General features: G+C 35.3%; 1 protein-coding gene across 1 annotated transcript; it reads right to left on the bottom strand.

Annotated features, from left to right (window-relative positions):
* Nucleotides 1–409: 409 nt before the first annotated feature.
* Nucleotides 410–3,886, bottom strand: LOC115722296 (2-hydroxyacyl-CoA lyase). The gene is made up of 2 exons (XM_030651468.2): nt 1,718–3,886; nt 410–855 (listed from the first exon to the last, which is right to left on the bottom strand). The coding sequence occupies exons 1-2, from the start codon at nt 3,131–3,133 to the stop codon at nt 541–543; spliced, it is 1,731 nt and encodes a 576-aa protein (XP_030507328.2). The 5' UTR covers nt 3,134–3,886; the 3' UTR covers nt 410–540.
* Nucleotides 3,887–14,747: the final 10,861 nt, after the last annotated feature.

The raw sequence follows: 14,747 nt of genomic DNA, 5'->3' as shown, positions 1-14,747 counted from the left end.
AACAACCACACTACTCGCCCCCACCCACTTCTGCAACGCAAACAATCTGAACTTTCTTATTATGTCTTCTCCTTTTTCAACGGTGATACCATAAGGACCCTGCTGATCAACACCTTGTAAACCTAATCATTGCAGTGGCACCATAGATGGTAGTGGTTGGAATGATTATTTTATTTTAAAATGAAAAGAATTTAATAATTTTTTTATTAATTTTTATTATGCATTTCAAATTTTATTCTATTCCAATGCTATTACTCTCATTCTCATTCTTTTCATTCCTCCCAATAAAACACAACTTAAAAAAAATATAAATTTATGTGATAAAGCTTGATTATTTTGAGGTTTCCTGTCAAACCGCTCATGAATCAAGTAATAGAGTCATAACAATAGTTGGAGTCAACAAGCACGATTGAAATGATATCTTATAGGCTTATATTATATAATATGAACATAAATGTGCACAACTCTATTATTTATTATCAAATCGGCATGCCAAACCAACTTGGAGGGCAGAAAATAAGAATAGACAACAATGATGAACTAATTCTTGTGTTGAAGTCTTCCGCTCTCTGCACCAGCGAATGGATCGATTATAACATTTATAACAGCTGGTTTACGAGCAGAGAATGAGTCCGAAAGAGCAGATTTTAGTTCTTCCGGAGTCGCAACAAGATAACCCTTCCCTCCAAAGGCTTCAATTAGAGTGTGGTATCCTGCACTAGGTACAAAGGATGTGGGTGCTGGATCATCTTTGTAAGGGCCACTAATTTCTTCAGGGTTCCTTCTATCACCGCCATAAACTCCACCATTGTTAAAGACAATGACAACAACAGGCAGCTGATATCGAACCAATGTCTGCAAAATTTGAGAAAATGAATATGAGCATACAGTAATGAAATATCTCAAAGGCAGTTCTAGATTCAGGTTTAGGCTTAGAATGAGCCATATAAACTAACAATTATGGTAACAAAAATCAAACTTAACAAGCTGCAAACCTTAGGCAAAAGAAAAGGACAACAAAAAAAGCAGCACTGTTCATTTTATAATAAACTGAGATAATACCAAAGGCTGCAGTCATTCGAACTTATTAAAGTTGAAACACTTCTCATTTTCAGAGAAATACACAAGCAGCTTAGAAAAATTCATCATAGCCACTGAGATCACGTTCAGGTTTATTAAAATAAAAAAAAAAATAGAAAATCCTATATCTTCTGACTGGCTTCTTAACCACGTTCTTTTCATTATCCTACCTACTAAGCTTTTCAAAGGTAGTTCAACTAGAGTAAGGCAGGAGGAATTCAACCATAGATAGTGATAACGCCTATCGAAGGTCACAAGGTAATCAGAGACACCAATAATTTTATGATTTGTGTGAACCCCAGTCTATGAAGAATGAACAACCAAATCCAAGCTAGGTAGGTATCTAAAAAATAAATAAAATAAAAAATCCAAGCTAGGTGGGCATTTTATCCAATAAGGAAACTATGATTTTAAGTTGTACAAGTTTTTGCTTAGAAAGAAAAATTTCATGTTTCATAAGCAAAACACATATCAAATAATTCTATCATCTTATCTTATCTAATATACATACATACATACATGTTTTATGCTTACTAGAATATGAAGGCCATGGAAATCATAAGACAGAAGGCATGTTTTATTGCTAGAGGCACACGAGTTTCTACGTTAAGTTAGCATATTAAGAAAAGAAACATACCTCAACTTCCATGGCACTGAACCCAAACCCAGAATCCCCTTCAACCGCAACAACAAGCCTATCAGGCGAGGCCACAGCAGCTGCAATACAGTAACCCAGACCAACTCCCATTGTGCCCCATGTCCCAGCGTCCAACCTGGTCCTGGGCTCCGTCTGAACCAAAACAGCTCGTCCTATATCCATAGTGTTGGCCCCCTCCGAGACCAAAACAGGAGCAGGGCTACCCAATCCCAAGATTGCATCTCTAATAATTCTCATTGGAGTCATAAAATTGAATGGCACAATGTCCTTAGCCAATTGAACCTCCATCTTTAACACATTATCTTTAGTCTTCTTAGCTATGGCTTCCACCCATGGATGATTCCTCCCATAACAAAATGGGTCATCTTTGATCTCTTTATTGATCATTTCTAACACCCTTTTGGCATCTCCGACCAATCCCAGATAGGGTTTCCTCAACTCAATCTCTTCCTCAGAGATATCAACCAAAATAAACTTGACGTCTTTAGACCACTTAGGAGGTTCTCCAAAGTGCAACAACCAATTGAGCCTAGCACCAACAACAAGGGCAACATCACACTTACCTATAGCAAGAGACCTCGCAGCGGTGGCTGCCAGTTCGTGAGTATCAGGCAACAAACCTTTACCCATTGGAGTAGGAAGAAATGGGATTCCAGTGCTCTCAACGAGCTTCTTCAATGGTTCTTCCGCACGAGCAAAAGCTGCTCCTTTCCCACAAACAATCAAAGGTCTCTCAGCGTGTCTAAGCAAAGAAACGGCTTTCTCGATCTCCGAATTTGGCAAACTCACTAACAACTTTCGCTTGGCGAAACTGTCGGCCACAGCAGCTAAGAGGTCGTCAGCTTCTGATTCCGGAATACTCTGGTGCAGCACATCAGAAGGGAGATCCAAATAACATCCGCCGGGTCGACCCGAACCGGCGCAATCGAGAACTCGAAACACAGCCTCCGGGATTTCCCTTATGTCTTTGGCTTTCACGGATAGCTTCGAAAAGGGTTTCACGGCTTCAATTTGATCAAGCTCTTGGAAGTCACCGCGGCCAAAATCTTTCTGATCGCACGAGCCAGAGATCATGATCATCGGCCAGGCGTTAGCCATGGCGTTGGACATTCCGGCGAGGCCATGAACGCAGCCTGGTCCAGAGACGGTGAGAAGAACACCGGGCCGGCCACTGAGATAGCCGTAAGCGGAGGCCGCGTACCCAGCAGACTGCTCATTGTGAAATGCGATAAATCGAACGCCATGCGCTACGGCCCGGTTAGCCAGCGAGGTTACGGGGATGCCCACCACACCGAACATGCGGTCGATGCCAAATCGAGCAAGGGATTTCGCGACGAGAACATTAGTGTCGATAAGGGTTTGGGGAGTTTGCGAATCGGGATGGGAATGAGCCATGGGAGGGAGCAGAGAGGATGAGAGTGTTGTGTTGTAATCTAAGTATTTGTGCAAATCAAATGTGTAGCAGAAGAAAGGAGTTTTATAGGCGTATAAAAAAGCAGGGATTTAGGGAGTGGAGTGGAGTGGTGTTTGTCTGGGGAAGGTAACGGCCGATTGGAGAGGAGTAAACAACTTTGCTTTGTCGACTTTCTTTAATTGCAATTGCAAATGCAAAGCTCGTCTCTTCCAAACTCACTATGTATCCAATTGTTTTCTACTTTGGTTGGCGGGCAAAATTTTGATGAGTCACGATTGAGTCAGGGGAATTAATTTTGTAACACTACACTTATGTTTTTCCATTTTATGTTAATGCATGCCACATATGTTTTTAATTTTTATTTTCATGAAACTGGAAAGATCATTATAACAAAAAATTAAAATTGGAAACATCATGTTTCGGATGTTTGTAGCACAAAGATATATTATGATCCAAATATTGAGTCCCACTCACAAGTCTAATAGCATTTTTTTTTTGGCTGGGTACAACTGTAAAAGTGTAATAGCTAGTAAATTCTCTGTTTTGCTGACTTTCTTGGAAAATTGAAGTATTAAAACATTGATTTTGCTCTTATCCAAGATTATGCGTGGCATCATTGCTATTAATCATTAGGTGTCTAGCTAGTATCATCTATAAGTAAAGATCTTGTAAATAATTAGCGATATTTCATAATAATTATTAAATTAAATTATATAAGATCGATATTTAATTACACAAATAGTGGGTTTTCCTTTCTCCTAGCCGCCAGGTTCATTCTTTTGTTCTGACCAAGGCTCGCCAACCTTCTTTGGGTTCTGGCGTGGCTTTGGTCGAGAGTGATTTTTGATTCTCAAATTAGTGTTTTCAGTGGTTTCGTGATTCTGTTGTAAAACTGTGTTGGGGTAAATCTGCGAGGGTGCCGTTTGGTGGTTCATGTGGGCCTTTGCAGTATCATTTGAGTTTTCTTAGTCGACTATGATCTTTGTTACTAAGGATCATTTGTTGGAATCTGGGATAGTTTTGGTGTTCTAGTGGCTTCCTGATGGGAAATTAGGGTGGATCTGTTGATTGTTATTTATGTGGGTTGGGGTCTTAATCATTAGGTGTATAGCTAGTATACTATAAGTGAAGATCTTATAAATAATTAGCGATATTTCATAATAATTATATAAAAAAAATATTAAGGTGATTCTACAATGCGCCTCTTTAAAAGGGATGTACTGATGCATCCCTATTTGTTTCGACATCTAGAAAAAAAATTTAGTCCAATTTTTTTTATATTCATATATTTTATAGCTATTTAAGATATTCTACAAAATTTTGAGAAATTCCGAATAATTTACAATATAGAAAACAATGTTCAAACACTCTATTTTATACGGGTATAAAATAAAATAGTCACGAGTGCAACACACTGCTTGAACGCAATTTTCAGCATGTTAAACTTTTCTGAATTTCTTAAAATTTTGCAGGATGTCTTAAATAACTATAATTTACATGACTATGAAAAAAAATTTGACTAAAAAATTATTTCAGATACTAAAACAGAGAGAGATGTATCAATGTATCTCTTTTAAGAGGGTCCATTAAAGAATTTCTCATTAAATTATATAGGATCAGATGCTTAATTACACTAATAGTGAGGTGCCTAGGGCTTCTTTTTCTCTTAGCCGCCAGTAGGGGTGTTCGCGGTGCGAGTGGTGCGGTTTTTGACTATTTTTTCAAACCAACCCGCACATGCGGTTTTTCCAATTTCCCAAACCGCACCCGCACCCCGAAACTAAAAACCCGCAAAAACCGCACTGCAAAAAACAGTGCAGTGCGGTTTTTGTGATTTATGCGGTTTGGACTATCACTAAATAATTAAACTATCATAAATACAACAAACTTTATACAAAACTTGTTAGAATACCATAAGGCTTGAAAATAAATATGAAAAAAAAATTAAGTGTCAACAATAGAATAATTAGTGGACTTTGAGTTGAATATTCACATATTGGACCTAAATAAATATGAAAATTGGTATTTTTGTAATGTGTGGCGCGGTGCGGTTTGAACCGCATATTAACAATTCAAAATCGCAAACTGCACCGCACCACGCGGTTTAAGAAAAATTTAAACCGCGACCGCACTAGAAAGAATTTTAAACCACATATTTTTTTGCGGTGTGGTGCAGTGCGAGCAGTTTAAGCGGTTTGATGAACACCCCTAGCCGCCAGTTTCATTCTTTCGTTTTAACCAAGGCTCGCCAACCTTCTTTGGGCTCTGGCGTGACTTTGGTCGAGAGTGATTTTTTATTCTCAAATTAGTGTTTTCGGTGGCTTCGTGATTTCGATATGAAACTGTGTTGGGATAGATCTGCGAGGATGTCGTTTGGTGGTTCCTGTGGGCCTTTGTGGTATCATTTGAGTCATCTTAGTCGGCTAGGATCTCTATTACTAAGGATCATTTGCTGGAATCTGGGACAGTTTTGGTGTTCTAGTGGGGCTTCCTGACGGGAAATTAGGGTGGATCTGTTGATTGTTATTTATGTGAGTTGAGGTCTTAATCATTAGGAGTATAGCTAGTATCATCTATAAGTGAAGATCTTATAAATAATTAGCGATATTTCATAATAATTATAAAAAAAAAATATTAAGGTGATTCTACAATGCGCCTCTTTAAAAGGGATGTACTGATGCATCCCTATTTGTTTCGACATCTAGAAAAAAAAAATTAGTCTAATTTTTTTTTTATATATTCATATACTTTATAGCTATTTAAGATATTCTATACAATTTTGAGAAATTCCGAATAATTTACAATATAGAAAACAATGTTCAAACAGTCTATTTTACACGGGTATAAAATAAAATAGTCACGAGTGCAACACACTGCTTGAACGCAATTTTTAGCATGTTAAACATTTTTGAATTTCTTTAAATTTTGCAGGATGTCTTAAATAACTATAATTTACATGACCATGAAAAAAATTTGACTAAAAAATTATTTCAGATACTAAAATAGAGAGAGATGTATCAGTGTATCTCTTTTAATAGGGTGCATTAAAGAATTTCTCATTAAATTGTATAGGATCAGATGCTTAATTACACTAATAGTGAGGTGCCTAGGGATTCTCTTTCTCTTAGCCGCTAGTAGGGGTGTTCGCGGTGCAAGTGGTTCGGTTTTTGACTATTTTTTTCAAACCAACCCGCACATGCGATTTTTCCAATTTCCCAAACCGCACCCGCATCCCGAAACTAAAAACCCGCAAAAACCGCACTGCAAAAAACAGTGTGGTGCAGTTTTTGTGATTTATGCTGTTTGGACTATCACTAAATAATTAAACTATCACAAATACAACAAACTTTATGCAAAACTTGTTAGAATACCATAAGGCTTGAAAATAAATATGAAAAAAAAAATTAAGTGTCAACAATACAATAATTAGTGGACTTTGAGTTGAATATTCACATATTGGACCTAAATAAATATAAAAATTGGTATTTTTATAATGTGTGGCGCGGTGCGGTTTGAACCGCATATTAACAATTCAAAATTGCAAACCGCACCGCACCACGCGGTTTAAGAAAAATTCAAACCGCGACCGCACTGCAAAGAATTTTAAACCACATATTTTTTGCGGTGTGGTGCAGTGCGAGCGGTTTAAGCGGTTTGGGTGGTTTGATGAACACCCCTAGCCGCCAGTTTCATTCTTTTGTTTTAACCAAGGCTCACCAACCTTCTTTGGGCTCTGGCGTGACTTTGGTCGAGAGTGATTTTTGATTCTCAAATTAGTGTTTTCGGTGGCTTCGAGATTCCGGTGTGAAACTGTGTTAGGATAGATCTGCGAGGATGTCGTTTGGTTGTTCCTGCGGGCCTTTGTGGTATCATTTGAGTCATCTTAGTCGGCTAGGATCTCTATTACTAAGGATCATTTGCTAGAATCTGGGACAGTTTTGGTGTTCTAGTGGGGCTTCCTAACGGGAAATTAGGGTGGATCTTTTGATTGTTATATATGTGGATTGGGGTCTTAATGCTTCGCTATGGTTGGTATTGCGACTTTGGAGGACGGTGCTAGGATTGGGTGTTCTTTTTTCTTTGGGTGTGGCCAAATCTTGTTTGGGGGTTCTCACTTGGGCGCATCACTTGTAGTTGATGGTGTGGGCTTCCGACAGGCAGGGGTTGGGCCTTGGGGTGGGCTGTGCATTTTTTCTATCCCTAATGCTTTGGTTTTTGTTGGATCGTTGTGATTTTAGCGGTATGACATTTGCATCGATTCGAGATTTTTGTTTTGGTGGCGGATGGTTCTAGCGTGATGGTGGGTACTTGGCTAGATGGGAAGGGGTTGGTAGATCCGATTATGGTCTGGCGAAGAAGAATATTGGTCTTCATGATCATCTCTATTGGTCGCGATTTCTTATTTTAATTTATTAGTGTTTTTGTTTTATTGTTAAAATAAGAGTAAATTTTTTCTACTTTTGTGTTAGTTTAGCAGGTTTTATCGCAAGGGAGATTGGTGGTTAATCATGTTTGGCAGATTGGTAGTGGGAGTATCATCTTTTATTTTCTTGTTTCTGAGAGCAAGAGGATTCTTGGGTGTCTTCTGACCCTATGTCATACAATTTTTAGTATCTTGGGATTTATACATAGTGGATCATTAATTTTTACTTGTTATTTCTTGTTTAAGAGAATAGGTATGTTATTTCGCTAATTCTTTTGAAAGAATATGGGTGGATTGCCATTGATGGGTTTGATATGCCATTGGCTCATTTGGGAAGAGAAGTACTCGCTACATGCTTAATTGTTCATGCTTTAGTTGTCTTTTAGCTTCAACTGCCAATATTTGTTGATGTTGCTCTCTGAGGCTAATCTCTGAGCCAATAAGGTGAATATTTTGTTATTTTACTGTTGATTTGTAGATATATTTTTATTGTTTTATAGTTGTTTTCATGTTGTTTGTTAAGGTGTTTCAGCGTTGTTTTTTAGATGTTCTTTTATTATAATGAAACACAATATTTTTGTAATTTTAAAAATTTAAACACAATATTTTTGTAAAGTTGGTAAAATAATAATATAAAAAAACTATGTGTCACAATATTTTTATAAATTCTTCCCCATTTTACAATATTTTTGTAAATTCCCCCCCCCCCCCCTCCAAAAAAAACTATTAATTCTAAACGTTTAGATTAACGGGATAAGTTGAAAAATACTTCTTTTTTATATCCACTAATCAAAAATATCCTCATATTACATTTTATTAAAATATACCCACTTTTATGAGTGGGTTGCCCAATATACCCTCATTCTCTACTTAAGTCTAGCATATAATTTACATTAACCTAAGAGATCTAATGGGGACATCATCTATAAAAGTGTGTATATCTTAAAAGAATATGAAAATAGAGTTAAAAATTAAAATAAATAAAGTAAAGTAGGTATACAATATAATTTCCTCTAAAGATGTACTCTTATCTGATATACTCCTAATGAGGAGTGCTAAGGAGACTCTCTATCCCACTCTCTCTTTTACACTCTCTCTTTGATGTAATAAATGTCAAATTTTGAGTAAAGTTTGTTTTTGTTTAAAATATTATGATATTCTAATGTTATTACAATTATGTCATTCGAACAAAATTATTTTATAATAACTAGTTATTTATTATAATCTATATACTTCATTAACTTTTTATTTTTACTTATATATATTTGGAAGAAAAAAAAATAACCATATTTAAAAATTATAAAAGTATAATACATATATTTAAATTATACATAGATTAATTGCAAGATTTTTTTTTTTTAAAAAATAAAAACTATAATAAATTTAATGTATACAAAAGTTAATATAATTAAAAAAAATCATTGAATTAAAACTATTATTATTAATCTGTTTGTACTATTTTATATTTTATTAATTCTTTTATTATATAGTACTATTTTTTTTTCAGATTGATCACTCTATTTTTAAGTTGTTTTTCTTTTTTCTTATACAAGTGAAAATTCACTCCACTTCTAATACAATATTTTTCAAATATTTTTTTATTTAATATAGCATAAAATGAGGTTCAATAAATTAATATACTATTGTTAAAAAAAAAATTAATATCCTAGGTAAACGATGTATTTTTTTTTTTTTAAAAAAAGGTCAATGATAGAAAAAAAAATTATTATAGTAGCTCAATTTTTTTTTTTAATTCGCTATACTTTTTACAGTAAAATATATATAGATAAATATTTGAACTATTATTTATCTTATATGTATACCTATTTTTACTATATATAAAATTATAATAAGAAAATATTAATATTAGGATGAGTACACCACATGCTATGTGTCTATTCTACTAGTATATATATATATATGCAATACCCTATTTAAAAAAGAAAAAAAAAGTACATGTAAATACTACAGAGAAAATAAATAAAAGTATTTAATTACATATATAAATATATTAGATGGTTTATTAGTGTATTTATATTGATAAATAATATAATTATAATAATCATAAAAAAATTATTATTTTTTTAGAAAGAAAAAAAAAATTAAGTTGTATTAATTTTTATATTGTATAATTTCTTAAAAAGAAAAAAAAAAACTTACAATTTTTATATAAATATTAATCGTTACTTTTTTTTTATTTTAAAATATATGTATTTGTCTTTTATTTTTATTCTTATTTTTAGTTAATTCTTTTATAAACAAAAAGCTAGTAGAATAGTTATATTAGAAATAGTAATGGCACAATTGTAATAACATGAGAATATTATAATTAATTATTAAGTACAAATAACTCTTGCTAAAAATAGGGATAACTTGAAGAATACCTGTTTTTTGTGTTAGTCAATCAAAATTACAAGCAAACTATATTCATTTAAGTTATACCCACTTTTATAAGGAGATTGCCTAATATACCCCCACATTAACATTAAAGATTGAAAATTAAGTCTTTCTGTTTTGGGTTGAAGAAAGGGTATTATAGGAACATTAACTATAAAAGTGGGTAAAAAAAATGAAATATTAAAAAGAGGGTAAAAATTAAAATGGTTAACTTAAAGTGGGTACCCCACGCAATTTCCTCCTAAAAATATAACATGTGTCATCACATAAAAGAGGAAGTGGGATAGAGAGTTTTCTTATGAGATATACTCTTATTATCATACTAATTGCACAAATAGTAATAAAATCTAATTTTTGTATTATATTTGGATGATACACAAATTGAAATGTACTATATAGATATTTTACATGTTTATCTATTAAACAGTATATTTACAATCCAAACTATTTAAGGTAGTTGCTTGTATCGCAATGGTATTATTTATTTTTATTTTTTATTTTCTTGCTAATAGTATGAAATCATGTGGAAGGATCAAATTAATTTTATTTGATAAAAAAAAATTATATAATAAATTTATTTGAAAATTTGGATTGATAAAATTATTTAAGGAAAGTTGTGGTGAGAAATTAAAAAAAAATGTATTTCTTTAGAACATTTACTAAATTGGTTATATATAATAATTATAATATACTTTTTGGGTTAATTATGTAATGTTTAACAAAATTGTAATTATTTATTTTTATTAGTATAGATTTGTAAAGTCCTCCTAAAACTAATTCAAATTTTAAAATAACTTTAGACAAAAATGGTAAAAATCACATTACTCAATAATGGGAAAAATGTGGTATTTATACAAAGTGGGAAAAATCCAAATAAGAAGCCCAAAACATAAAAACAGAAATAAGCCCAATCCTAATACACCCCCTCAAGATGAAGTTTACAAGTTGTGAACTTTCATCTTCGATACAGGAGATTGAAATTGATTGGGAAATAAAGGTTTGGTTAAGATATCGGCGATGTTATCCTTTGTAGAGACATGTAGGAGTGTGAGACGACCTTGTTGAAGCTTTTCCTTCACAATATGACAGTCAATATCAATGTGTTTCGTACGCTCGTGGAAAATCGGGTGTTCTGAGATGTGTATAGCTGATGTATTATCACAATATAAGATAGGTGGACTGGTGTAATGAATGCCAAAGTCTGATAAGAGAGCAAGGATCCAAGTGATTTCGCAAGTAGCTTGAGCCATAGCTCGATACTCAGCTTCAGCGGAAGATTTCAAAACTGTTGGCTGATTTTTGGACTTCCATGAGACCAAGGACTAACCAAGGAAGACACAATACCCTGTGATGGACCGACGGGTGTCAGCACAAGGGCCCCAATCTACATTTGGAAAAAAATTTAAGTTGTGGTTCTACATTTGTAAAGTTAGATTCAGCAAAAGCACACAAATGAGGATTAGAATTAGCATAAAAAATCAGGCCTTGGCCCGGTGTGCCTTTGAGATATTGAAGAATCCTATGTGCAGCATGTAAATGAGGGGTGTGTGGCTCATATAAAAACTGACTTAAAGAGTTGACAGCATAGGAGATGTCCATACGAGTAATGGACAAATAAATGAGCTTACCAATAAGTCTTCTATAAATGGTTGGGTCCGAAAGAGGAGTGCCAACATCTTTGCTTAATTTAATATTTTGTTCCATGGGGGTAGAGGCAACTTTTGCTCCCAAGAAACTTGTGTCATGAAGAAGTTGAAGTGTAAAAGGCCACTGAGAAAGTGAAATTCCAGCCGAGGAACGACCTATTTCCAACCCCGAAAAAAATCGCAGAGGACCAAGGTCTTTTAACTGAAAAGTTGAATGTAATTGCTTCTTAAAATTCTGGACAGCAGCATCATTGTTAGAAGCAATGACAATATCATCAACATGCACAAGAATTGCTAAAAAATATTGTTAGCATTCTTGATAAACAAAGTATGGTCAGAAGGAGATTATTTAAAACCATTAGCTAAGAGGTATTGACTAAGTTTAATATACCATTGTGCTATACCCGAAATTCGCCTATCATTTAAAAGGAAGACATGTGTCAAATTGGGAAGAATACGAATTTATGAATGTAACGGTAATTATATTTAAAAATAGAATAACTCATTAATGCGCAAAATTGATAGAGTATATTTACAACTTGCAAACTGGAAGGTCTTATGCAAGATAAAGATATGCCAACTGTTGCCTCGTACATTAACGAGAAACTATACAAATTCAGATGTACAAGGCGAGGCATAAACCTCGCTACGCATTAGGAGACGAGACATGGTGACAGGTAAGACACTTAGTGTATAATACACCTTATACAGACTAAGTATAAGAGTCGAGTAAATCCAAACAACTAGTAGCGAGGCACCCATCTCGCTATAGGAAGGCACGCTCATGGTACCTTCATTAATCAGCTCCAGACACCTTTCAATGGGGTTCACAGCTCCGTCAAGTCTGCTCTCTCAAATAGAAGCTCACATACAAATGATGTTGACTGTTGAAGTCCACATTGTCGCCAAGAACTGTGATTTTTAGATAAAGCATTATGTCTTCAAGCGCAAGAACGACGAGGCTTACATCATTAACCCCGAAAACACATGGGAAAAGTTCCAGCTTGCTACCAAGGTTATTGTTACCGTTTTCCCAGCAAGATATCCCAGGACATTATGGTTTAAAACATATTTAATACATGTTTACCTTGACCCGGCAAAAGCAGACCTATCATAGATGTGTGATTTTCAAATATTAACCACATTTATTTTACGTGGTATGTAATCAAACCCCACGATTTAGGGGATAATTGTTGTAAGATATCAGTCAACTATGTAATTATAAATAGAGGCAAGTTACACTGAAAAAGGGATGAAAAATCATTAGAGAAAAAGGCTTGAGAGTTGTATCAAATAAGATTAACTCGTGGACTATGCAAAATTTTAACTGCAAAACCACATAAAAACCTTTGTGTTCTAATCTTTTCTTTACCAATTTTTATTTTCTGTGTAAGTTTATCAGTACTTAGGCTCAAATATAGTTAACAAAAATCTGCGTTAACAGTTTGGTGCTTTCATTGAGAGCCTTCGTGAAAAAAAAAAAGCTCAGAAAAATCCTCCTTGCATACAAAAAATAATTTTCTTCATGGCTGACAACGGAGAGAATGTTGACACACCACATGAAGAAACCCCTCACCATCCTGGAAAAGAGCCAATGGGCTCCAGGAGGCCTTCCAACTCACAATCTAAACAGACCACTCGTTCCAGGAGGACTCAACCTGAGGGTGGCCCAAACACTCGTACCACTCGTTCTAGGATGACCCAACCTGAGAGTGGCCCTAGTACTCGTACCACTCCTTCCAAGAGGACCCAACCTGAGGGTGGCCCTAGTTTACGAACCACTCACTCTAGGAGGACCCAACCTGAGGGTGGCCCGAATACACGGTCCACACGTTCAAGAAGGACTCAGCATGGAAATGGCCAAAACCTGGAGTAAGGGACAAGAACCCAATCTTGGAGGTGCTCAGCCCATGGATGACGGTGCTTATGACCCTACAAGGTACATGCCTATCGTTGAATTAAAAAACTGCCATCTGAGGCGCTGCCTGGAGGAGGCAAACCAGCAGAATGCTGAATTGGAGCAAGAGGCAGTCGCAGCCAAGGCGGCACAGGGGAATAATACTCAAAATCAACCTGATCCTGGAGTGAGAAGACCACGAGGTAGGCCTCGCAGCTCACGAACCAGGAGGTAGGAAGCTACTCAGGAGAACCCTCAAAATGCCCAGGAAGAACGACTTGGGAAAGCTGAGGGCCCCCCTGAAAACAAGCAATCCGAGGAAACTGAGGTTCCCCCTGAAAACCCAAATGATCAGCCAGAACTGTCTCATAGAAATGAGAATAGGAGGCGACCCGAAACCAGGGAACAGGAAATTCCTCGGGGAAACGAGGAAAATCCTGGGACACAACCTGGGGGACTGTCACAAGGCTAATTTCTTACACTCAAATTTTTCCTGTGATAACCTAGATTCACCCCAATCTAGTCAGCCAACCCAACAACCTGTTAGTATGCACACACACTCACAATTTAGTTTTGCCCAGCGTCACTCAACAACACACTCTCATTATCAAGTAAATGCACACAAGCATAAGAACACATAGCACACAGGAAACCCCTTTCCCAACCTTGTTATTCACACAATATCAAGGAATACACAATGTTCACGATGGACAACACACTCTGATGACTCAAGCGCTAGGGGTGTGCAGAAAGTCATCTTATCCAATCCCAACCAACCGATCCAATCCCAAACGATCTAATAGAATCGGATATCCAATCATAATTGGATCGGATTGGATGCAAATTCTAAAAATCCAATTGGATCGGATCGGATGTTGGATGAGACATCTGATCCAATGGATAACCAAACCGATCCAATCCAATATCATCCAATGTCCATCCAATCATAGTTAATATTTATAATTTTATATATTTAATTATTTTATCTAATATTTAATATTTTCTTTTATTATCTATGTTAGATTATTAGGTTTTAAATTATGTTTTTTCATATATTTTTCACTTTTTAATGAAATCAGCCTAAATAGTGGCTAAAATGGATTGGATTCATCCATGAGATCTATTGGATGGATCCAATCCAATCTAATAAAAAACCAGTTAAAGCGTCCAATGGATGGAACCGATCCAATCCAATACATCCATCGGATTGGATCAGATTGGATGACTCAATT

The sequence above is a fragment of the Cannabis sativa genome, chromosome 9, assembly GCF_029168945.1.
Source record: "Cannabis sativa cultivar Pink pepper isolate KNU-18-1 chromosome 9, ASM2916894v1, whole genome shotgun sequence".
Taxonomy (NCBI): domain Eukaryota; kingdom Viridiplantae; phylum Streptophyta; class Magnoliopsida; order Rosales; family Cannabaceae; genus Cannabis; species Cannabis sativa.
Note: the sequence above shows the minus strand (reverse complement) of the source record. Positions and strands in the feature narration are given on the sequence as shown.